Source organism: Serpula lacrymans, assembly GCF_000218685.1.
Source record: "Serpula lacrymans var. lacrymans S7.9 unplaced genomic scaffold SERLAscaffold_2, whole genome shotgun sequence".
NCBI classification, from domain to species: Eukaryota; Fungi; Basidiomycota; class Agaricomycetes; order Boletales; family Serpulaceae; genus Serpula; species Serpula lacrymans.
In genome coordinates this window covers 738,864-761,694 of record NW_006763291.1, presented here as the reverse complement: position 1 = coordinate 761,694, position 22,831 = coordinate 738,864, and the positions used below count along the sequence as shown (strand labels likewise).

The following is a 22,831-nucleotide window of genomic DNA, read 5'->3' as shown; positions in this document are numbered from 1 at the left end:
GAATATCGCGTTGATGTCGCGTTTCAGTGTCGACGCGTTGACGGTTCACACTGTGACTGTTTTGCAGTGGTAAAATATCTCCATGACGATTGGTCGTCTCTGCTGAACGAATGACACGCAATCACTCTATGATAATGTACAGTAAGTACTTATCACGCCTACGTTCTGGTGACCTAGCTCATACGCTTCAAAGGATCTATAAGTAATTTCAAATTATTATTCCCCCATCGCAACCTTGAATGGTATGAAGAAGTCTCGATATACAATTAATATTGGCTTTGACAATCTACGTAAGGAGGTGCGGGTGTCACCACCATTCACAACTATTGGGAACATGCACAAGGCCTTGAGGGGGTAATAGTAAGTCGTGCTCTAACAATTTGTCCTCGGGGAGCCCGGATGGCCCCTGTACATGTTGACTATGTTTCACTCATTCATTTCAATCCAGACTGAGTTTTTCTGAGTTCATGCGCGTATTTCTTGCATTGAGTTATAGGCGAATGGTTTCATTTTGGATCGGACTGACCCCTCCTGCATCTTCCGCGTATAGATTTGTCTGCAGCCCCAATACAGTTTTCTAGTCGCCAAAGCACCAATCTTTTCTATGCTCACTCAATCACACAAGTCTCGAGACTTCGTCCTATACGATAGCGGATGTCTCGGCAATTTAGCCGATACAATGGCGGATAGATCTTACAGACACTTGCACGACATCCGTAGTGTCTGAACAGTATAAAGTCCTTACTTTTTTGTGAGTTTTTTTTTGTTTTCACAAGTCCCTCGTTAACCATGCTCTCATCCACTATCATCTCACTCGTTCTATGTATTTCCAACTCGCTTCTGGAAAGCGATGCCTTGGTTGTCCCAAGCGTTTCTGAGGATGAGCCTTCCTTCAAGGGCTTCGCCTTCACTGCTCATGTAAAACCAAAGTCTAATGATCAGAGCACAAGCAACAATTCTTCTGTAACCCTTACCAATGAAGGTGATATAGAGGTACTTTTATAACTCTGCTTTTTCTCTAATATCGATAACTTACATGTTATCTAGTACCTGGGACAAGTGAACGTTGGAGGACAAGAATTTACTCTCGTCCTCGACACTGGGTCGAGCGACTTGTGGGTTCACAGTACTACCACCAAAATAAACATCACCTCCACTACCGACGAATACATCAACCTGACCTATGGTATTGGTTCTGCAGCGGGAAATGTATCGTACGCACCCGTTACATTTGGGGGATATTCGATTGACAGTCAAGGTAAGGCTTACATGCTGCCTCGTTGTAATCATCGCGTACTTACTATCTACGATAGTCTTGTTGAATGTCAATAAGACTGACCAGCAGGACATCCAGGGTATCTTTGGACTTGGCTTCAATGGCCTGTCAGCTATCTTCACCACAGTCAACGACCTAAAAGCTCGCACACCTGTCGACAGTATCTTTGCTCAGAACCCCTCCACCTCTAAATTTATCGGCCTCTCCCTCGAGCGCACGGCAAATCAGGAAGATACAGCCGGGGGTGTGCTGTCCGTTGGCGAGTACGATCCGCAGTACTCGAACATATCTACGAGCGAGAAGCACCCTATCTTGCCTGCTAACTCGACCCGCTGGACGATCGCTCTGGACGGGCTGAACGTTAATGGGAATAACCTGCAGATAAAATCGAATGTTTCTAGTCAAGGAAATGGCTCTCCGATTGCTCTCATCGACAGTGGCACTAGCTTGGCATATATTCCCACTGATGCTGTGAATGCCATCTACAGTAGCATTAATGGGTCTGTGCATGTCCAAACAACCTCCGGACAAGACTCATGGTTCGTGCCTTGTTTCGGTCAGGCAAACTTGACCTTTGTCTTTGGGTGGGTTTCACCATCGATCCAACTTAAAGATACAAACTGATCTCCTTCCTCAGTCAAGAAACGTTTGCTATAAACCCTCTCGAGTTGACTTATCCACTCACTATCGGTGAGGGAGGCAAACAATATACTGTCTGTATGAGTACTTTCAGACCGCCTCTGTTCACCGACGGGATAGTCGAAATAGAATTTCTGCTGGGAGATATTTTCATGCGCAACGTATACTCGGTGTATGTCCTTATTCTCGTCCTTCTTAAATTGCTCCATACTTATAGACTCTTGTTATAGCTTCAATTTTGGTAATTCCTCATCTGGGGATGACGGCAAAGGCGCATCCATCCAATTCTTGTCGCGTACAAATAGAGATCAAGTCGCTAGCGATTTTACCGAGCAGCGCAAGGAGAATCTACAGTCAATGCCACCTTTATTCGACATTAGCAAGCTCCACTCGAATGGAAGCATCGGTGATGGTGGTCAGATCATGTCGCAATTATCTGGTGACGAAGAACGCGACATCTGAGAGAACAGTGAGATGCATGCGTTTCTGTAAATTGTAGAGAAACGTCACACTGGATATTACCCAAACTATTATGGATTGGAGAGGTGATACAATCAGATTGCATTGGATGTTGTACATACTATCATTCATGACGAAATAAAATATACCCTTTCTTTCCATTGGATTATACCCACATCATAATTTGCTGGTCTTCAAAAGATGACTGTTCTGTTCGTTGAGTGCTTTCCACATTGCTAAGGCTAATTCGAATGGTTTTTCTTGTACGACCTGCATAAAATCAATACTTTCAAAACCTTTCCCGATATTTTATTCGACACATGCTGACCAGATGACCTGCACCTTGAATCCTTGTGTTAGATGCTACACGGCGGCCCTTACTCTCGTCATACGCACATCGATTGGCCTCTTCAGGTCTAAAGATCAAATCCAACTCCCTCGAATTCCAAATAAAGTCCAATAGTTGATTCGGGACGTACACTGCATCAACCTCAGTACCCAATATGCAGTGAACAGGAATAATAGGACAGAGTTCGCTCAGTCTATCAAGACAGTCAGAACCGTGCTGCTGGTAATCATACGAAGCTGTGTCTTGCTCTCGAGTCAACTTAAGCGTAAATCCATTACTTTGATCGGGGTAGCTTAATGTTGGGAGCTCACGAAGACCTTCATCCTGGAGAATATTATGCTATTAGCACTTATGGCAGAACTACTAAAAATGCTCACCACGAGGAGCTGTAGGACTTGAGTATCCCATCGCTTCCACGGCAGTCGTAGGGAAAACCACTGTCGAGCAGCATCTCGCGAAGGCCATATATCTTTGCGTTTCATAGTAGCGGCCTTGATCTTTTTAAACATGGTTGGATTTTGCAAAGCTGTTTCATACATTTCACGAGTCATCATCCCAGCTTCAATGAGGATAATGGCTATGTAAGGAAGTTGATGCAGGGGATAGCCAACAGTAGCTAGCGTTCTTTTATGGGCGACAATAAAGCACGAGAGTGGCCGGGTCAGTTCCATAGACAATCGAAGTCATGTAAGAACGACTTACATGGCCCAAGAACCCCCAGAGTGTCCGACACCTATGACTTTGGCACCACGAAGGTGCTCTGATTCGAAGAGCACGTGAAAGGCGCGAGCCCAGTCATAGGAAGCTATCAATATTTTGAGATTCAATATACCATCTCAAATGGACCCACTTACATACGCCTTGAGGCCGATCGAGGAGCGCGTGCTCGTTCACAACAGCAGCCTGGCCGTGATTTGGAGCATCGACTACCCAAGCTTCTTTCACAACATTCCTATTGACGGAACGAGTTTGGATGTCGAGAAAGTGCTCTATAGTGGGCTCCCATGTTTCCTTGTCTGACATAATTCCAGGGTGGCCATAAGTAAAGAAATGAACCGGCCATGATAACAACCAAAAGCTCACGAGTGCTAACACAGTGCGCGAATAAAAGCACGACCTCCTCCGAGTCATTTCCTTGTCTGCCACAGTAGTTTCGTGCGATGATGGTACCACTGGCAGGTCGATAGCGTTTGTAGCAAAACTTCAGGTCGCTATCCTGACCCTTCCCTGGGAGCTCGAAATCTTGGGCGTCTAACTTCATGAGCCCGAACTTGAATAGTGGGCTGGCGTGGCAATGGGCGTTTGATGGTCCTGATATTTATACATCTTAATGGGTCTTACTAGAAGGTACCACCGTGTCGGACTGGCCACGAATTGACTTGAAGTGGGAAATGCAATGATGGCTATGCTCCATCTATAGACTGATTTGAGTCGTAACGTAAAGGGGCGAGAAAACAAGGTACTGATGCATCATGATGAGCCGCAAACGTATTCCCTTTCCCCACTTTCCAGCTGGTGCCGAACCCCCCCCCTCCCTTGTTTGCTTCGCTGTCCTGCTCAAAGGAACTCAATGATGACCTTGTTGCTTTGGCACTGCGTGCTTATGTCAGCACTTGGTGGTTGAAAATCTCTCGTTACGACAGAGGTACTTCCACAAATAACGCACATCCTCACCTTCGTCTTGCGCGAACTGGAAACACGTATCTTGGCTGCAGATTTGTCAGCAGTAGTTTTTTTTTACGCTCCGTGTCTCATAACGCAGCACTATAGTGATTATCGGAATGCAAAATGCAAACTATCCACTTCATATGCGACAGGAGGCGCCGCCCCACTTTCTACCATATTTTCACCATCTTCAGCCACATATAGCCATCTCGGAGGACGGACAAATAAATGAAGAATATTATCGCCAGCTGTTCAATCATGTATTAAGATTCAGTCTACCTTCTGAGGACTATGCTCCTGAGCGTTTTATCATACGCGAGATCATTCTGAAGGTCTTGCTGAAAGACACCATTCCCAAGATTTCGCAGCATTGGTTCATCCAGAAAACAATTCTGGATTTCTTGGACACACCTCCAGACATAAAAAGTGTATGTTTTCCTTATGTTCATAATAATGCGAACCTCAGTGCTAATTCGCTATTTCTATCATATAGATTCCAAGCATATCACAAAAGACCTCGTCACCATCACCGTCTTTTTCCTTTCATGTTCTACTTATCACGTTTCTTTCTGCTGTTCAATCCATATCAGGACTCTGTCTGACGCTCACCCATGCTTACAAACAAGCATTAGACACAATTAAACGCGTTAATGAAACCTCGTACCTCCCCGTCAATGCTCGTGCACAGCCCGCCCCCCATTCACCACCTAAAAAACCTACATCATCTTCAGAAGATACAGAGCCGCCGACACCTTCCTCATTATCTTCGTTATCAAATCCTACTCACGAATTCGGTCATGAATCAGACCTATCTGAAGAATCCCAGCCGCACTTAGCAGACCAATCGCTTACTATAGTCTTTGAAAATTTCTCTGTGCGGTGTCGATTGCCTCTAGCGTTCTTACGCCTTATATTCCCTTGCTCTCTTTCATATTCGCGTCCTTTCTTAACCGGTAAGCTATACACTTCCAGAATCTGTGCAGTTTACTCAACTTCTGAGCGTTGTGTCAGCCTCCTACCTTACCTTCTCTACACGCAAGTGCTGTCTTCCTCGTCAATACTCTCAAACGCACACTCTTTCCTTATGGCTATCCAGGACCTCCACCTGTTGATCCCACGCCCGAAGAGCAAATTGTCATCCGTCAGCGTTTGCTCGAGCACCTTGGAGGGCGTATGCCTCCTCTTATATTTCGACTAGTTCTTGGACCCTCACCTCTTGACACGATTAGTGATGCCATTGATCCTCTCGGGGACGCCACATGTAACACTCACCTTGCGGTGCTTATGTTAGATGTGGTTCTACTGGCAATTTTTCCTGAAATGGGGGTTGATTATATCACTACTGATCCATGTAGATGCGTCTGTAACATCTAATTGGGAAAAGGCGGGTGATTCTCCTGACAATAAATCAGGTAGAAGTAGTTCAGTATCATTTATACCTCCTGATTCGATACCGTAGAGGACTATTTTATGTCTCGTTTGTGACGTGAAAGTACTTTTCCTTTCTTTTGGTGGGTTTTTCTGTCGACCAGTTTCAGATCGGACGCTAGGTGTTGTTCAGCATTCCAGCGCTATGCTATGTGTCTCCAGACACCCGACAACAATTTTTGGCAGCCAAACAGGTTGGTTCAACAAATTCAACATTTTCAAATTTGTTCGAGTGACGGTGCAAAATTGACTTGAGTTGCTGAACTTGATCGATTAGCTACGGAGTTCAGTTGTTGGTGCAAAAAATCAAACCAGTCGTGTTATAATTAAAGTAACGGAAGGTTGTTGGCACAGCACTTTAGTTCAGAGCTGATCTATATATTGATATTGACCTTCATATCAATGATATGGTTGGCTAAAAAAGATTAATCCTTACTAGCTTTGAAGGGCATTCTGCTTTGAAATCACCACAATTTCATTTCTACAATAATGTGAATAATTTCTAAAATAGGAAATAACCTATAGTGGTCGGTTGGTTACGGTTGAAAACTCTATTCAATCCGGACTTCGGCATCGCCATTTTGTTTCTCCGAAAGTAGAGAGTTAGTGATAGACTCAAATATCAAAATTAATTTTAAAATATAAGTCTTGCGTGGGGGAATTGAAAATGGAAAGCGAGAGTTTGGGTACTGCAAGACCCATTTATTCCAAGAAAAACCAGGGCACCGTGCTACTACACATGATTTGCAAGAAAATAAAGCCCCACAATGAGTGGCCATGTATCACTGCAAAATTTCCACCTCACCATTGTCAATCGCAAGCCACATGCCGGCTATCCTGGCCTCTACAGATGAGATGCGAGTGTAAGTCGCGCGGCTCACCCCAGTGACATAGGGAGAGGTGGTCTGCCTTCAAACACAGAGTGAGAAGACATCATTTGGTAAAGAAAGGATGAGCATACCAGGCCGCAAAAATACCAATGTGACGACCCCTAGTCACTAGATAATATTGCCCCTGCACCCCAGGCTCCGGCACATTGAATGCCCAGCCTTGATAGGTCTGGATTAAGACGGGAGCAGGAGCAGCCCCAACCGCAGCTGTGGGCGATGGGGCGGGCGGGGTGGGAGGGGGCAAAGGGGAGGGCGGGGTGGAGACTAGCGTGGAGGATGTGGCCGTTGCTGGGCTGGGCACTTGCGCCAAAGGGGTGGTGGCTGTTGGAGGGGCAGATCTCCTAGTTGCAGCAGAGGTTGCACCAACATTGGTGCGATCCAGCACTGCGGACACCAACCTCATGGCACTGGTGCTGGAGAGATCGAGGTTGGCCAGTAAGGCCAGCACAATATCTGAATAATTTCAGTTAAATAATACATTAAAACAAATTAGTACGTACCTAGCGTTTCCTGGTTCACGTTCTCGTTGTTCTCTTGCACAGACTGTGCGCGTGACTTGCCAGAAGAGCCACTCGGACAGTCGGGGAAAGAGTGTTGAGTCATTGCAGGGAGGGAATGGATGGACTCAACAATGGATTGGGAGGGTACAATAGCTGCTTGGAAGTGCTTTACAAACACGCACCTTTATACCACGTACCTTAATACCATACACCTTGATATAGAGGAAATGTTGCCCCCATGGTTGTAGTGCTGGGGTCCTTGAGGACGACAACAAGGAGGAACAGTAAAAATTTTCGATCGATCAACAAGCGATCACTTCTGTCATTCATGTCATGTGACCACAACCTAAAATGGTGTCCTCAGTCTATCAAATCCAGAGTCGCGCTTTGGAATCCTTGTCTGAATGCATCAATGCATCAGACAAAGCTCTTCTCGGAGAGATAATCAGAAGACAGGTGAGGCTTAAAATGTGCCTTCTTGATATACTAACACACCATTTTCTTTGGCGACGAGACAAATGCCAAGTAGTACCTGTTCTTAGATTTACCGCCCGGACTATCTGAGTCTCCAGATGCAAACTCTATCGGACTTAAAGACATGGACAACAAGGGATTTGCAGCTTAAGTGGTTGTGGTGGAGTTTGGAGGTAACCAACGGTGAAGTGGGGGTAGTGGGTTACTGTAGATGAGGGGGGGGGCGAGAAAGGGCTATAGTGTAACCGAAGTTAATATCATGTGTTTTGCAATGGTAAATCTGATTCAGATAGTCTGGATGATAAGGACCACAAAAAGGGTTGAATATGGAAGAATAACCGCTCGGCGTTGAATAAGAGCCACCATTCGCACTGCCTTGGCTAGTTGAGAAGCATCAGCCGCATGTGGGCTGTGTGGTAGAACCGGGAGTGAGGATTAGTGAGGGTTTCTATCATAGGGCGCTCAGCTACTGGCTTGCAGGAGTTTCAGACTTGGTCAGGCATGTCCGGTATCACGAGTCCTGATTATAACATTGCGCTGCAGAATGGTAATGCCAAGTACATAGAACTTCTAATAGATCACGCTTGGGCCCCATTGTCCACATCTGCCTGCCCAGATCCATTGCTATCTGAATCAGTCCATTCATGCATGTAGTCACTTTCGTCGTCATCAGAGGAGAATTCGTTTGCGCTTGAACTGCCCCTTGTGTACGTTGGCAGCGGCTTGTAGACTGGAAGGTCCATGAGAGGCATGAACTCAGACCCCACAAATCCTTCATCTGGCAACGCTGGTTGGTCCATAACAGCCTGTTGAAGTTCGTTGTTCTGTATTTCAGTTAGATGTGCAAGTAAGTTGAGATACACATCCCACGCATTATCTTGTGTGACTATGGGCGAGCCAATACTAGAGATAAAAGCTGAAGCTTGCTGCGCAAAAGCGGGGGGAACAAGTTCAAAGACAGGGTGATCAGGAGGAGCATACGTATTTCTGACTTTGTCAAGTGATGGTAAATGTACTTTGACCTGTTTGATACAATTAGTAATAGACTTGGATATTGCCCCATGAAAAACATACAGAGAAATCTTGAGATTCGAAGTTTTCTGGCTGTTCAAAAATGTCGGCAGGGCGTTCATGGGGCAAGATCTTGTTGCGGTTGTGCCTAGGAAGGGTATGGTTGAATCTGTCCACAAAAAGGTGGAGTTCATCTTGCAGCCAAGGGATGAAAACGTAGTGAAATGTCAGCCTAATGAGCAAATGCCATTAGATGCTATCAAGTCCGTTTTTATAATAACTCACCTTTGCAAAGGGTTGTCTGGATTGTATAAACCTTCATTCAGCCCATAGTCGAGAAGGCGTTCAAAACCAGGAGACCATCGCCTACGCAACTGGTTCCAGAAAATTTCGGGTTTGATATTGCGGTGCGACCCTTTAAACTTATGTTGTAGAGTTCGTTCCAGACTAGGGTCTTGAAGGTGGCGCAGAAGAGTGTGACCATTCGCGATGCCATTGTTTTCGGATCCGGGGTCACTTTGGGTCACCAATGGCATGCCTAGGATGTCATTAGAGTTGTTAGTTTCAGTAGTGTGAAGTGCTGAGAAACGCTTACCGCCAAGTTTTGGGACAGTGTCACAGTACCAACCGCATATCAAGCGGGGATTGCGGTTGGTCCACCAGACCTTGAGCCATAAAACCTGCCCCGAGAATGGCTCCAGACCAACGTGTAGGAACAATTGGAACCGTTGCCATTTGTTATGTTGGTCAAATGACCACAGATTGTTGACACCCGCAGTCCAGTAGTAGCTCCGTTTGAGCCGTCGACTTCTCCGTGCAATGACCTCTTGACGATGGTGGGTATTCATGTATTCCAAAATTAGCTGGCTATATCACAAGGTGAGTGGATTAAAGTGTCATTCACAAAATCAACTTACCGTGGTACCATGATTTTCTCTTCTTGTAATAGAGTCTTTTTCATGTCATGGGAACCTTGCACAGGGAAGCGGGTGCGGATACGTTCGATGGCGGGACCTATGCTCTCCAGAGTGTGGGCCTGCCCACGTGCACTCTTCAAGCCCCACTGCATGCATTTCTTTTTCAGGAGTGCCAGTCTATACGATAACACCGGTATGAGCTTTAAAATACCTAGCTACAGTGTTAACTTGGACACGTACGAGAGTTGGAATTGGTCTGTATCATAGTGTTTCTTCAGTCTGTTGACTATTTCTTGGTTTGAATACCTAGCGCTGACATACTGTTCAATCAGCGGACGCACTGTCCCATCAGGAGCTGATCAAGCATTATGTAAAGACCCTAGCTGTTATGCTGGTAACCCAAGCAGCGTAGGACTTAAATCAGACAACAAGTAGTGACAAGCAAGTATAAGAGTAAATCTACAACTAGGGTATGTACATGGATATCGTGCTAGTTATATAGAAGAAGGCATGAGGCTACGGTGAGGTATGACGTAGCGTATTTGTAAGTAACATGTGTATCTCGTGAGGCTGATTGGTAATGAGTATTACTAATAGGTCACGTGATTACTAGATAAGATAAGATCAAAGAGAGATTAGATTAGGTGAAATAATAGTCTCTATCTTGCGATTAGATAAGAAAGATGGGTCAGATGGGTACGATCGTGACATTACCCCCTCCTTAGGACTTTCGTCCCGAAAGTGAGAGTCTAGTTTTCCAGTTTCCCAGTTATATAAGGATTTTCGAATATGAGTTGGAATGGTGAAGTTTTCGAATGGTTGGTAGTTCAGGGTAAATTCTATCCTTCGGGGTGCACTGGGGTTTTTATCGTGAAACTGTTTTACGAGTTTTGGTGAGTGTGTTAGGTTTGATTCGGGTTCCCACGTGCGATCCTCTTTTGGAAAGTCTTTCCAATGTACCAGATATTCTAATTTCCCACGTTTCAGTCGTGAGTCTAGAACCTCTTCTACTTCGTATTCTTTGATTCCTTCCACTATCACCGGTGGTGCGGTTTTTGGTTTCTTTTGAGTTTCAAACTCTGGTTCTTTGAAGGGTGTTAGCAACTTTTCGTTAAAGACTGGGTGTATATTTTTCCATCGTCCAGGAAGTTTTAGTTTATAGGCTCCTTCGCCTATTTTCTTTTCGATGGGGAAAGGTCCATGTCTTTTGTCGTCGAGTTTCTTTGCAGGTCTGTCGGTGGTTATATGTTCCGCTTCAACATATACCTTGTCTCCTTCTTTGTAAGCGACAGCTTCTCTTTTTCCTTTGTCATATTGTTTTTTCATATTTTCTGCTGCTTTTACCAGCGATTTTTCTGCTTCTTTCCTCGTTTCTTCCATCCTCTTTACGAACTCTTCCGCACTCTCTGTCTTTACCGTACTTCTAATTCCTTTTGCGACTTTCGGATGTTGTCCTGAATTCAGGAAGAAAGGGCTATAACCAGTTGCGGAGTGTGATTTGTTGTTATATGAAAATTCCGCTAATGGTAACCATTCGGCCCAATCCGTTTGTTTGTGATTGACGAATATTCTGAGATACTGTTCTATCTCTTGGTTTATTCGTTCTGTCTGTCCGTCTGTCTGAGGATGATAAGGGGTCGATGGATTTCCTTTTATCCCTAGGAGTTTGTAAAGATCTTTCATAAAGTTAAAGACATATTGTGGTCCTCTATCTGAAATGATCTTTTCTGGTATGCCGTGATTTCTAAAGACGTTGTCTCTAAATAATCTGGCTACTCCTTCTGACGTTACCTTATCGTAAGTCGGCATGACTTTGATCATCTTTGAGAAACGATCTACTACTACGAGTATCATGTTGTAACCGAGAGATTCCGGTAATGGTCCGATTAGGTCTGTGGTAATGATTTCCCATGGTCTAGTTGGGATTTCATTAGGGTGTAACGGTGCCGCTTTCTTTTGATGATTAATCTTTGTGCGTTGACACGTTTCACAGCCTTCTACGTATTTTCGGATGTCTCTGTCCATGTACGGCCACCAATACCATATAGTTACCAATTCTTTGGTTTTATACTGTCCGGGGTGTCCTGCTACAGTGGAGTCATGGTTTTCTTTTATGATATGTTCTCATAATTTCCCGTCTTTGGGAATATAGATCCTTCCTTTGAATATCAACATCTCATCTTCCATCCATATGCCTTTTTCTCTGTCTTCTCCTTTCTCTATCATCTTTCGTGCTACTTCGTCTACGTTCATCATTCTTTTACAGATCCATTTGTATAATTCCACTGCATCAGCTGATTGCTCTGCCATGCGTTGTCTTTCTTTGTGTGAAATCATCATTCTGAAATGTTCTGCTTTTAGAACGATTACGTTTTCGTTGTCATCCACCCCCCTTTCATGATCTGCTCGTCTCGAGAGAAGGTCAGCTTTGATGTGTTTGGTACCTGGAATATGATGGAGCGTAAAATGATAATTGCTCAGTTCCATGACCCATCTAGCTTGTCGTCTGTTGAGCTTTTGAGGTTGTTTGTAGTAGAGAAGATTCTGGTGGTCTGTCCAGATCTCAAACACCTCTTTTGCATCAACGAGATAATGCCTCTATTCTTCTAAAGCAGTCATTATGGCGAGAAGTTCTTTATCGTAGATCTCATAATTGCGCTCTGTAGGATTTAACGCTTTTGAGAGATATGCAATTGGTTTCCATTTCCCATCTTGCATTTGTGATAGAACTGCTCCCATCGCATAGTCGCTGCTATCAGCTTCTATTTTGAATTGTCCGTCATCGGTTGGTAAGGCGAGTACAGGAGTTGATCCGACACGGGTTTTTAATCCGTTAAAAGCGTCGATCTGTTCCTGTTCCCACACAAACTCTACTTTCCCGGTCAATTTTGTTAATGGCTTGGCGATCAACCCAAAGCCTTCTATGAATCTTCTGTAGAAGTTCACGAAACCTAAGAATGCTTGTACTTCCTTCTTTGTTTTGCATTCTGGCCATTCCATGATTCCTTTTACTTTTACCGGATCCATGCGGATTTCATTTTCTGAAATGATAAGACCTAAGTATTCTGTTGAGGTCTCTTCGAAATCGCATTTTTCTGGTTTTAGGTAAAGGTTGTTCTTCCGTAAGATATCTAACACTCTACGCGTCATTGCGCGGTGTTCTTCAACTGTTTTTGTGAAAATCATGATGTCATCGAGGTATATTACGACTTTTCCGTCATCAATCAGATCTTTGAATAGCGCATTCATCATGGTTTGAAATGTCGCTGGCGAATTGGTGAGTCCGAAGAACATCACTAGTGGTTCAAAGAGCCCTCTATTTGTTCTGAAGGCTGCTTTGTGTTCGTCTCCATCTTTGATTCGGATATTGTTGTATCCCCATCTGATATCTAACTTTGTGAAGTACTTCGCGCCCCTGAGCTTGTCTACAAGTTCATTTATCAAGGGTAGCGGGTATCTATTTTTGATGGTGATATCGTTTAATCTCCGATAATCTTGGACGGGTCTAAGTTTTCCATCTTTCTTTTTTATGAAGAAGAACGGGGATGCGAATTGAGATTTGGAAGGTCTGATTCTTCCTGATTCGAGATTCTCTTTTATGAATGCATCTAATTGTTCTTGTTCTCCTAAAGCTAGTGGATAACATTTGCAGTCCAGAGTATGGTCGCCTGAAATGAGTTCTATGGCATGATCCCATTGGCGTCTTTCTGGCAGTGCATCAAATGATTCCTTATTGAATACGTCTTTGTAATCGTGAAGGTATCTTGGAACTATCTTTTCGAATCCTCCTTCTTTCTGATCTTTACCGGCGGCTTCGGCAAGCTTCTGAGCTGTTGTGCCTTGTGCCCTGATATGGTAATAATGATCATCAATAGAAGTATCTTCGTAGTTCATTAGATTCACTTGGATCAGCTGATCCCCATCTGAGCGATCTACTTCCGAAAAGTATGTGTCAGGGTCTTCTTCCGGATCAAGGAAGTCAACCTGTCGTTTGCATTCTTTCGGGCATCTATCAAAGTTTAACTCCGACTTCTTCCAATCTATAGTAGGATTGTGCTTTGTCAACCACTCATGTCCGAGGAACATGCGACCACTCCCTAAGCTTGTTACGGCAAAGTGAATGTTCTCTTTGTGGTCTTCTATGCTCATCCGTAATTCTATAAATTCTTTGATAGCACCGTCTTTGTTAAGCGTGCCATCAGCATTATAAACTGGAATGGGTCTCGGTATTGTCTTTGTTTCGTAACCTTGTTCTTTTACAAACATTGAGTCTATACAGCTTCCTGTGCATCCACTGTCTAAGAGAGCTTCGATCGTCGTTGATCGGTTTGTGTCAAGAGTTGTGAGTTTGCAAGTAATGTTCATTTGATTTCCTTGCGTTCCCCTAATATATTTCTTTGGGGTATGTAACTCTAATAGAGCGAGTTCAGCATCGTGCAGTGTTAATGCATTCAACTCTTTTATTGTCTCTATTGTGACTTCTTTGCTTCTCTTTTGGTGCGTCCAGATGTTGAGAATACCAATGGATCTGTCTTCCTTTTGGTCTCGTAATCTTTCAGCAACCCAAAGTGGCGTCCATGCCGCTGTCAGTTTCTTTCTTTCTTTGTGGTCTAGGTTTTTATTAGAGGTGTTCCTGACCTCTTTGGAACTGGTCGAACCATCAGTTACATCAGTGCTTCCCAATTGAGTCACTGCTTTCTGTGGTTCTGTTGTTTCCAATGAAGTGCTACCCGATTGAGTCACTTCCTTCACAAATTCTTTTTTAATTACTGCGCTTTTCTCTTTTGAGTGCGCCGCAATCTCTGGGATCTTTCTAACCCGTTCCCTATTCAGGTTCACATCTTTTTTAGTTTCCTTTTAATCTTAGATCTGCTGCGTCTTTGTTTAATGTGATGTCATTTTCATGATCGGTAGTAATACAACACATGGTAGACGGCAAACAGGAATCTTCGATCGACAAAGAAGAGAAACTATTACGAAAACTATTGTCTCTAGGCACAGCCGGTTGATGTGTTACCGCTGGCCTCTTCAAAAACCCTGAAGGATCTTTGTTCTTTCTTCTGCACTCATGTTTTGCAAAAACTCCCTAACATTGAATTGGGGTTTTGCGTGCGCCTCTTTCTTGCATTCGAAGGATCGGTGTCCTTTTTCTCCGCACCGGTAGCAGAGTCCTTTCTGTCGGTACTCCGCTTTATCGACCTTCATTGGGTCACCGGCTTGGGTATAAAGGTACCCGGTTCCGTCCTTCTTTCTTTCGACCTTTGGTTCGGTCTTTCCTCCTCCGTCTTGCTTCTTTTTCTCTGGGCTTCTGAAGCTCTCCTTTTCTGCCTCTCTGTGGCGCCATAAGTAGTCAATTCTGATTAACTCCTTTTTCCACTCTTCGTAGTTGGCTGGCTCTCGGCCGCCGTATATCACCTGATTGACCAGGGGTTCGTTCATGTTTCTACGTAAGAGCGAAATGAGGAAATCCTCATTGGCTACTTGGAGGTAGTTAGCCTCCCTTCTCAGTTCTTCGAAGTGTTCGAAGTGCTTCTCTGCCGTGTTTTTCCCTTGGCGCAAGATCATAATGTCATTGCGGGCGGCGAGTTGCTCGTGAACACTTTTGAACCGAGTCTCCATCTTGTGGGCGAACCACTCGAAGCTTTCGTAAGTGGATTTGAGGTTTTCTCCTCGCATCCTCTTTTCGATCTTCGTCTCCATCCACTCCGTTCTGAAGGCAGCTGCTGCTCCTCCTGTCATAAAAGAAAGTACATAGGCAATCTTTCTTTTATCATCCGCAAAGTACTCCTCATTATCTTCGTAATTAAGCATCAAGGCCTCGCGGAAAGCCTTATACTTCTTTCTATCTCCATCGAAGTTCTCAGGCTTCTGGAGTGCCGTTCTCGTTCTATCTACGCGTCTCGGCTGTGTATTGGGCGGCGGTGGTGCGGATGTAGTTGGAGCGGACGTAGAAGTATTGGATGTAGCTAACCTCAGCTTGGCTAGCAATTCTTCTACTTCTTCTTTCACCTCCTTCAACTGTGTTTCGTAAAGGTCGTGGAGTCGTCGCTGCTCCTGCTCTATTCTGGACTGAACGTACTGTTCCAGTCCAGCTTCCTTCGATGTTGGTGCTTGGGGTTCTAGGGGTGGGAGTGAATTTAATAATTCTCCCATTCCTGACGTCTCTGGTGTGTCCGGCTCGTCGCGCGGACCTCGCCAATCTCCGTACGCTTCTGTCGTCATCTGGGATAGGGGTGTTGTATCTTATTCTGATTGGTTCTATAGGTGGGAATGTGAAGTCGGTTTCCCAGTATAATCTGTTTTGTGTGTAGAACCGTTCTTCTGCTAGCCACTCTTCAAATTCACCAGGTTGCATACAAAAGAGTTTCCCGATGATAAGTCGGATCAACACTTTCTAATGTAAGATCAACCGGTCTATCTGTTTCCTTCTTTAGTCAAGCGGTTCCTCTTCTGTCCCGCACTGACTGTGTACGTAACTAATTCTATCTGATATATCGGTGTTCTAAAAGTATAGTAACTGAGGTCCGAACGGTTGTCTCAGTGATACCCAGCGAATAACCGCGTGCAGGTCTTTTCCAACTGGCGGACTCAAGTGAGCGGCCTGGTCAGAAGCGTATGGAAGTTTATCTAAACTAAGTAATACCTATCGGGCTCCACGCCGTCAAGGGTTCTAGCTAAAGGGTTGGAAGGGGGTGTGAGGGGGATATCGACAAACGACTCGGTGGGTGAGACGTTGGCAGGGAAAAATGAGATAATGGTTGATGGTCGGGTGATAGGTGTGATGATAGTGGGTTTTGTGATAAAGATGTAGAGTTTGGCAATGCCAAAGAGTATGATTGCGATGAGAGGGAATAGGATGATGATTAGGATGGCTGTGCTTTTGCTCATCAACAGGTGTCGTTCGAGTTGTAGATTATGTAAAGACCCTAGCTGTTATGCTGGTAACCCAAGCAGCGTAGGACTTAAATCAGACAACAAGTAGTGACAAGCAAGTATAAGAGTAAATCTACAACTAGGGTATGTACATGGATATCGTGCTAGTTATATAGAAGAAGGCATGAGGCTACGGTGAGGTATGACGTAGCGTATTTGTAAGTAACATGTGTATCTCGTGAGGCTGATTGGTAATGAGTATTACTAATAGGTCACGTGATTACTAGATAAGATAAGATCAAAGAGAGATTAGATTAGGTGAAATAATAGTCTCTATCTTGCGATTAGATAAGAAAGATGGGTCAGATGGGTACGATCGTGACACATTAGCAGCCAGCTGTGAGCATAAAAAGGGACTTACGAGGAGGAAACCTAGTGCCATTTCGTCCTCTTGGGTTAGGCATGGGTTACTAGGAGAGAGACAAGATGGAAGTATGGAGTGTAACTAGTGGACTACCACATGTAAACTGACCATCGCATACTAGTCCTCCAAGTTGTGTGAATCAGCATGACTGCCATGCGTTAATCATGTGTTATACCATGTGTTTGGACTGTCGTTCTAGGTTTCAGCCACCTTGTTCTCAAACTGGGCTTGGAGGTGAGCACTGGTAAGCTCTGATTACTTTGCGAACTGAGAACGTTTGCGAATGACGTCCGACTCACGAGTTGCCAGTGAATTTCTAGATGGCCGCCACCTTGTTCTCAAACTGGGCTTGGAGGTGAGCTCGGATCACTTTCCGAACTCTTAATATTTGCAAACAATATCGGATTCTGTGGATATAGGTGAGCATTATCATATTATATATAACTCACTAGCAGGTTGAATACTCAACACAACCTCCCATGGCTGACTTCACTCCTTCGAACCAAGTGGCCCCTAAAAAATGCGATCGATGTAGTGTCCTCTTCCACCACAGCACCACTTTTCACTACATCAAAGGGTCCAATGGATCAGGTAGGAAGTGCTGCATAGATTGCCATGAGCATTACCTTCGTAAGTGTGCAGCTAGTCAACAACAGACTGAGGGAAACACAGGCCCACTCACAGTCGGTGAGTGATCAGTTTCTTCTATTTGTATGATATCACTGATGCGGGACTTTTTCATTTAGAGTTTTCAGCCGTTATGGGTCAGGTTCTTGATGGCAATGCCAGAAAAGAACTCATCCGAGCTTCTTCTGCGGCACAATGTGGCAGTAGGAAATTTTCATTCTTTCCCATACACCATGAGCTGGGCTGACTGGTTATTTTACCTATCAGAGGATTTATTGCCTACTCAGCATTTAGGCTCGAGTTTGATGCCCCCTCCACCTTCTACCAGTCGTTCTTTGTCGGTTACATACTCTCGCCCTTTAACTGGCTATACATCAAGTCATGCAAACTATACTCACCACCGCAACAAGATGATGGCCTCGACAAATTCACCTCAGCGTCAAGTAACAATCCGTGGGGCGTTGCATCATTTGAAGGTCGAGGGTAAGTCTGGAACGGAGTTAGTAGGAGTACGTGTCATGTTTTTTTAACCTCCAATTTCCCTAATCTGATGGTTTCTTTTTTATGCTGGTTACAGAACATTGAACGGGATATATCTGTCCCTTTGTCCATCACTGCATGCCAGTTACGTTTGACTATTATTGACAACCTACAGCTTCTATGGTCGGATTGGTCGGTCGGTTATGATTTATCACTGGAACCTCTCGAAATGCACAAAGCGCCAAAATTACTGATTTATGACCCTCGCCTGCCTTTCAATGGCGTAGAAAAACTCGTCCTCCACGACTTTTTCTTCCGTATATCAGGTAAAGATCCCACCCCAAGGTTTGCCCCAAATTTGAAGGTATCATTTATCTTGGTGATGACAAATGCCCAATTTGAGGACATTTTGTCATGGAAATTGGAGTGTAAGCGGGGCCCAGGTGCCCATGGGCAACAAGTGTCTGATGAAGCAGACACAGACTTGGAAGAAGCGGAACAGTCAGGTGTTTATAATCCGATGGATGAGGTACATTTGTTTTATCTTATTTTTTCACTATTTTTTCCATGTTCTATTCTATAGGTATTTCGTGCCGCTACAACATTTGGCCAGAAACGTTGCGTTGCCCAGGCTCATGGAGGCCCAAGTGCTTGTGGAGAATCTAGCTCAAACTCATTGTCCAGCAAAGTAGGTCGTCCAGCATCCTGCTCTCAGGTTCGTAACATTTTTTTTTTTTTTGTTTTTATTACCATGCCTAATTAATATTTAAATAAACTCTACTGTAAGGCCTCAACAAGTATTCCGTCCAGTTCATCAAGAGATCATGAAATCAACAACACTTATGTATCCGTGGTAAATGAAAATTGATGCCAATTGTACAAACTAATCTTAACCACTTTGTAGCGTCGCTCGGCTTCGCCACGGACATGTTCAGCACTGGCCCCACTCTTTTCAAGTGTAAGCCCTGTAAAGACAGGAAGCCCAAGTCCAAGGAAAGTAGCCGGCAGCCCTGTGACCATCAGGTCACTCTATACTATGACTGATGAACCTGTCCTCGAGCAAGACTGCATTGATCCCATTAGCTTCGACATACCAGACAGTAGCACCCTCAAGCGCGTTATGAAAGCACAAGAAGATGTACGCAAACAAGCAAAGTCTATTCGTAAGTTTCCTACAATTGTTCCAGCTTACCTACTAATAAAATTACAAGTTAACAATGATGCTAGGGCCGCTATCATATTCACAGTTCCTTGTGTCTCCTTTGCTCAGCTTTTAGAAAGGCTTCGCTCTTTTGACTTTAAGGACAAGGCTAACCAGCCTGTTGTAACTCTTGCTGTGGACCGTACCACAAAATCAATGGTAGCGCCGGCTGGTAGCTTCAAAACTTGTCACCCAGCATCATTCATCAATCTCGGAAAATTATCTCAAACGCAAGTCACGGCGGCGCCAATCCTAGGGCTCGATGGCATTGTGGCAAAGCGCATCTACTGGAGGGCCTCAGGCCCCACATCAAGTCGAAAGCGCTTAGCGATCAACGACAAACTCGCAAAGACACTTGATGAAGCTAACTGCCTGTATTGGGCTACCAGCTTAATGGATCTACTTTACAGTTTTTGTAGACAACACACTAGCCTGCAGATCCCCAAATGCACCACCCATCACCATCCCTCGTCTTCGTCTTGTACAAGCTGCAGTAGCTATCCCTCAAGACCCATGTGAAGCTAATGCCGCTGTCTACCTGTTGGAAGAGAAGATAACTGGTAAATTTGTGAAATACATAAATAATAACAGTGCAGTGCCAAGGAAGAATCTGGAGGGTTCGGGGTTAAACATAGCAGAATTCCTGTGCTTTGCACAGCATGCACAATACAACATGACTGAAGGCCTGGTGTTTCTCTCTGACTTTCAAGGTCGGTCCTTTTCCCCGCTGTCATACACCAAAGTTGATTGGTAGCATGGACAGGTGTCAATAACGAAGCAAATATTCAAAAAGACTCGCCTTTGCGCCACACAGGCACAGTGCCACGTGGAATAGTAATTAATATTGCCTTTTTCGAACTTGTGGCTGATCAGCACCACCTCTATTAGGCAATCCAGTCACACTCACCTTTGCTTTTTCATTTGGTACTTTCCGCATTTCGGCATTTCGGCAAATTTTCGCGTCACCATTGGCTACACATTGCATTGCGCCCTCGCTTTTGTCGTTTCCCTCACTCCCCTTCCTTTGCCTAGCCCCACCATGGGCCCCTTCCTCTCCTTTTTATTCTCACCCGACGGTCGTTTCTGGATCCCCATTCTAATCCACTTTTTCGTCACCTCCACCCTCCTCCTCCTCATCTTATTTGCACCCCCACCATTTCTGTTGCCCTCAGGAATGTGTAAACTTGGGTAGGCCAAATCACGTTGTCGATGATGAGAACTGCTGTTAGAAAACCACACACAAAAACAAACTAACACACAATCCTCCCAGATTCCACGGAACTTGTTTATGGGCTTTGCCTCCTAGAACAGTGGGTGCTCTGGTTGTTCGTGGGGTGGTATGTATAAGGATCCTTCAAAGTAAAACCCAGAGATGTATGGGTGTAGGTTTTGAGGAGGAGGGATAGTTGGAATATAGAAAGATAGGGGCTTTGTGGCGAGTATAGACGAGCACTACCTTGCTAATTGTAGCACATGGTAGGTTTGAGAACGACAATATGATGAGGTTCCCAGTGATAGCAGGCTCCTGACGCACAAACTGTAGTGCTCAGAAGGACTCTAATCGAAAGGGATGACAATGACTTCAAAAGTGGGAAGTGACGATGACAGCAGTTGACAGTGGTAGCAGTGGGAAGTGTTGTGACCACACTGGATCACAAGCAGCGGAGTAGTGAACTTGAATTTAGAGAAGAAGTCTGGAACAGAGTTCTTGTTGTTTTTTTTACAAGGTAAAATACAGGGGTTTATATAGTAAAAGAAAAGTAGGCTATGCACAGTATAGCTGTGCAAAAAGAATGAGAAAGAACATGAAGGAAGGAATGTACGCTGACGAATCCTGTGTAGGTAGTACAGGATAAGATTGTCAAAAAAAAGGAAAAGAAAGGGATAGAACAATGAATGCTCTGAGTAATGTCACAGGTTTGTACAGCCATAAAGTAAAGTCCAATAGCAAAAAGAGAGCAGGAAAATCATGATGTCATGGGAAGATGCAGTAAAAAAAAGGGCAAGGCAAAACACTATCAGTATCAACACAGTTCCTTTATTGTCAGTCAGACATTCTAAAAAAAATATGTGTCCATAAAAATGATTCAAAAATCAAAAATAATCGCACTGTAAATGAATGTACTGCTGAAAAAAAGAAAGTGGAGCCACCAGTCCACCACCTAGTCCAAATCCGACAGTTCCATGGCCTTACCAATGGACTGGTTGTGTTGGACCACCAGATCAAACGAGGGAGGGAGAGGAGTAGTTCCAATTTGGAACAAGTGAGTCCCAGGCAGCGTGTGGTAGGTGTAGCTGTAGTGAAGACGATGGACAAAAGATAAGTGTACCCAAGTGAATGGGACAGCGATGAACATGGGCGACGCAAGGGGATGAACCTTCTCCAGCTCAAAAACTACCCACCCACACTCCAACCAGGCAAGACGAGCGACCGATGTTTTGATAGTATATGATGGTAGATCGACATCATAAAGATGGACCTGTTGCCCTATTTGAACCGGCCGCCGGGGCTTTGCTGATATCAGCAGTGGCACGTGGTAGTCTACAGATCGGCGACGGAAGCGGATAGGAAGTGGTGACATCAGAAATGGTGGGGGTGCAAATAAGATGAGGAGGAGGAGGGTGGAGGTGATGAAAAAGTGGATTAGAATGGGGATCCAGAAACGACCGTCGGGTGAGAATAAAAAGGAGAGGAAGGGGCCCATGGTGGGGCTAGGCAAAGGAAGGGGAGTGAGGGAAACGACAAAAGCGAGGGCGCAATGCAATGTGTAGCCAGTGGCGATGCGAAAATTTGCCGAAATGCCGAAATGCGGAAAGTACCAAATGGAAAAGCAAAGGTGAGCGTGACTGGATTGCCTAATAGAGGTGGTGCTGATCAGCCACAAGTTCGAAAAAGGCAATATTAATTACTATTCCACGTGGCACTGTGCCTGTGTGGCGCAAAGGCGAGTCTTTTTGAATATTTGCTTCGTTATTGACACCTGTCCATGCTACCAATCAACTTTGGTGCATGACAACGTCCGCCACAATGAGCATCTTGAAAAGATAAACACTGGTCACGTTTATGAGCTCAGATCTCTAGAAAAGATTGATGATGACGATGACGAGGTAAAACCCGAGGAAGAGATTAAGAGGCTGGTACCTCCCGAGTACCATGACTTCTGGAAAGTCTTTTCAAAACATAAATCAGAACGTTTCCCAGAGGCTAAGCCTTGGGACCATGCTATAGATTTGAAGGACACCTTCAAACCGAGAAAAGGACACATGATACCACTCTCTGCTCTAGAAAGAGATGAGGTTTCAAGTTTCATAGACAAACAGCTTAGGAAGGGTTACATCAGACCTTCCAAAAGCCCTATGACGTCCCTGGTGTTCTTCATTCCTAAAAAGGATGGTAAGAAGCACATGATTATGGACTATTGTTACGTGAATGAGCACACGGTTAAAAATGCATATCCGCTGCCTCTGATCAGTCAGCTAGTAGACAAATTGGCTGGCGCCAAAATCTTAACAAAGATGAATCTCAGATGGGGGTACAATAATGTACGGATCAAAGAAAAAGATGCTTGGAAGGCCGCGTTCACGTGCCACCGAGGATCCTTCGAACCCCTTGTTATG

The 22,831-nt window shown here is 44.6% G+C and overlaps 5 protein-coding genes across 5 annotated transcripts; 2 read left to right on the top strand and 3 right to left on the bottom strand.

Annotated features, from left to right (window-relative positions):
• Positions 1–949: 949 nt before the first annotated feature.
• SERLADRAFT_456521 (uncharacterized protein) lies at positions 950–1,860 on the top strand (the record flags this gene model as incomplete). The annotated part of the gene is made up of 3 exons (XM_007313326.1): positions 950–993; positions 1,048–1,258; positions 1,314–1,860. Coding segments are annotated over 3 exons (800 nt in total), but the record flags the coding sequence as incomplete, so codon positions are not given.
• Positions 1,861–2,204: 344 nt separating this feature from the next.
• Positions 2,205–4,686, bottom strand: SERLADRAFT_456519 (uncharacterized protein; the record flags this gene model as incomplete). Its single annotated transcript, XM_007313325.1, has 8 exons — positions 2,205–2,644; positions 2,703–2,790; positions 2,854–3,047; positions 3,101–3,347; positions 3,426–3,528; positions 3,578–3,739; positions 3,807–4,137; positions 4,187–4,686. 7 exons carry the CDS (start codon positions 3,982–3,984, stop codon positions 2,552–2,554), a joined length of 1,065 nt encoding a protein of 354 aa, XP_007313387.1.
• A 1,912-nt stretch (positions 4,687–6,598) lies between these two features.
• On the bottom strand, positions 6,599–7,309 carry SERLADRAFT_433145 (uncharacterized protein; the record flags this gene model as incomplete). Its single annotated transcript, XM_007313324.1, has 3 exons — positions 6,599–6,725; positions 6,778–7,159; positions 7,207–7,309. The coding sequence occupies 3 exons, from the start codon at positions 7,307–7,309 to the stop codon at positions 6,599–6,601; spliced, it is 612 nt and encodes a 203-aa protein (XP_007313386.1).
• A 949-nt stretch (positions 7,310–8,258) lies between these two features.
• SERLADRAFT_405248 (uncharacterized protein) lies at positions 8,259–9,760 on the bottom strand (the record flags this gene model as incomplete). The annotated part of the gene is made up of 5 exons (XM_007313323.1): positions 8,259–8,702; positions 8,755–8,860; positions 8,977–9,229; positions 9,287–9,558; positions 9,609–9,760. The coding sequence occupies 5 exons, from the start codon at positions 9,758–9,760 to the stop codon at positions 8,259–8,261; spliced, it is 1,227 nt and encodes a 408-aa protein (XP_007313385.1).
• Positions 9,761–17,520: 7,760 nt separating this feature from the next.
• SERLADRAFT_405247 (uncharacterized protein) lies at positions 17,521–19,842 on the top strand (the record flags this gene model as incomplete). The annotated part of the gene is made up of 10 exons (XM_007313322.1): positions 17,521–17,592; positions 17,652–17,782; positions 17,827–18,015; positions 18,188–18,204; positions 18,339–18,541; positions 18,596–18,727; positions 18,917–19,175; positions 19,290–19,587; positions 19,652–19,773; positions 19,805–19,842. 10 exons carry the CDS (start codon positions 17,521–17,523, stop codon positions 19,840–19,842), a joined length of 1,461 nt encoding a protein of 486 aa, XP_007313384.1.
• Positions 19,843–22,831: the final 2,989 nt, after the last annotated feature.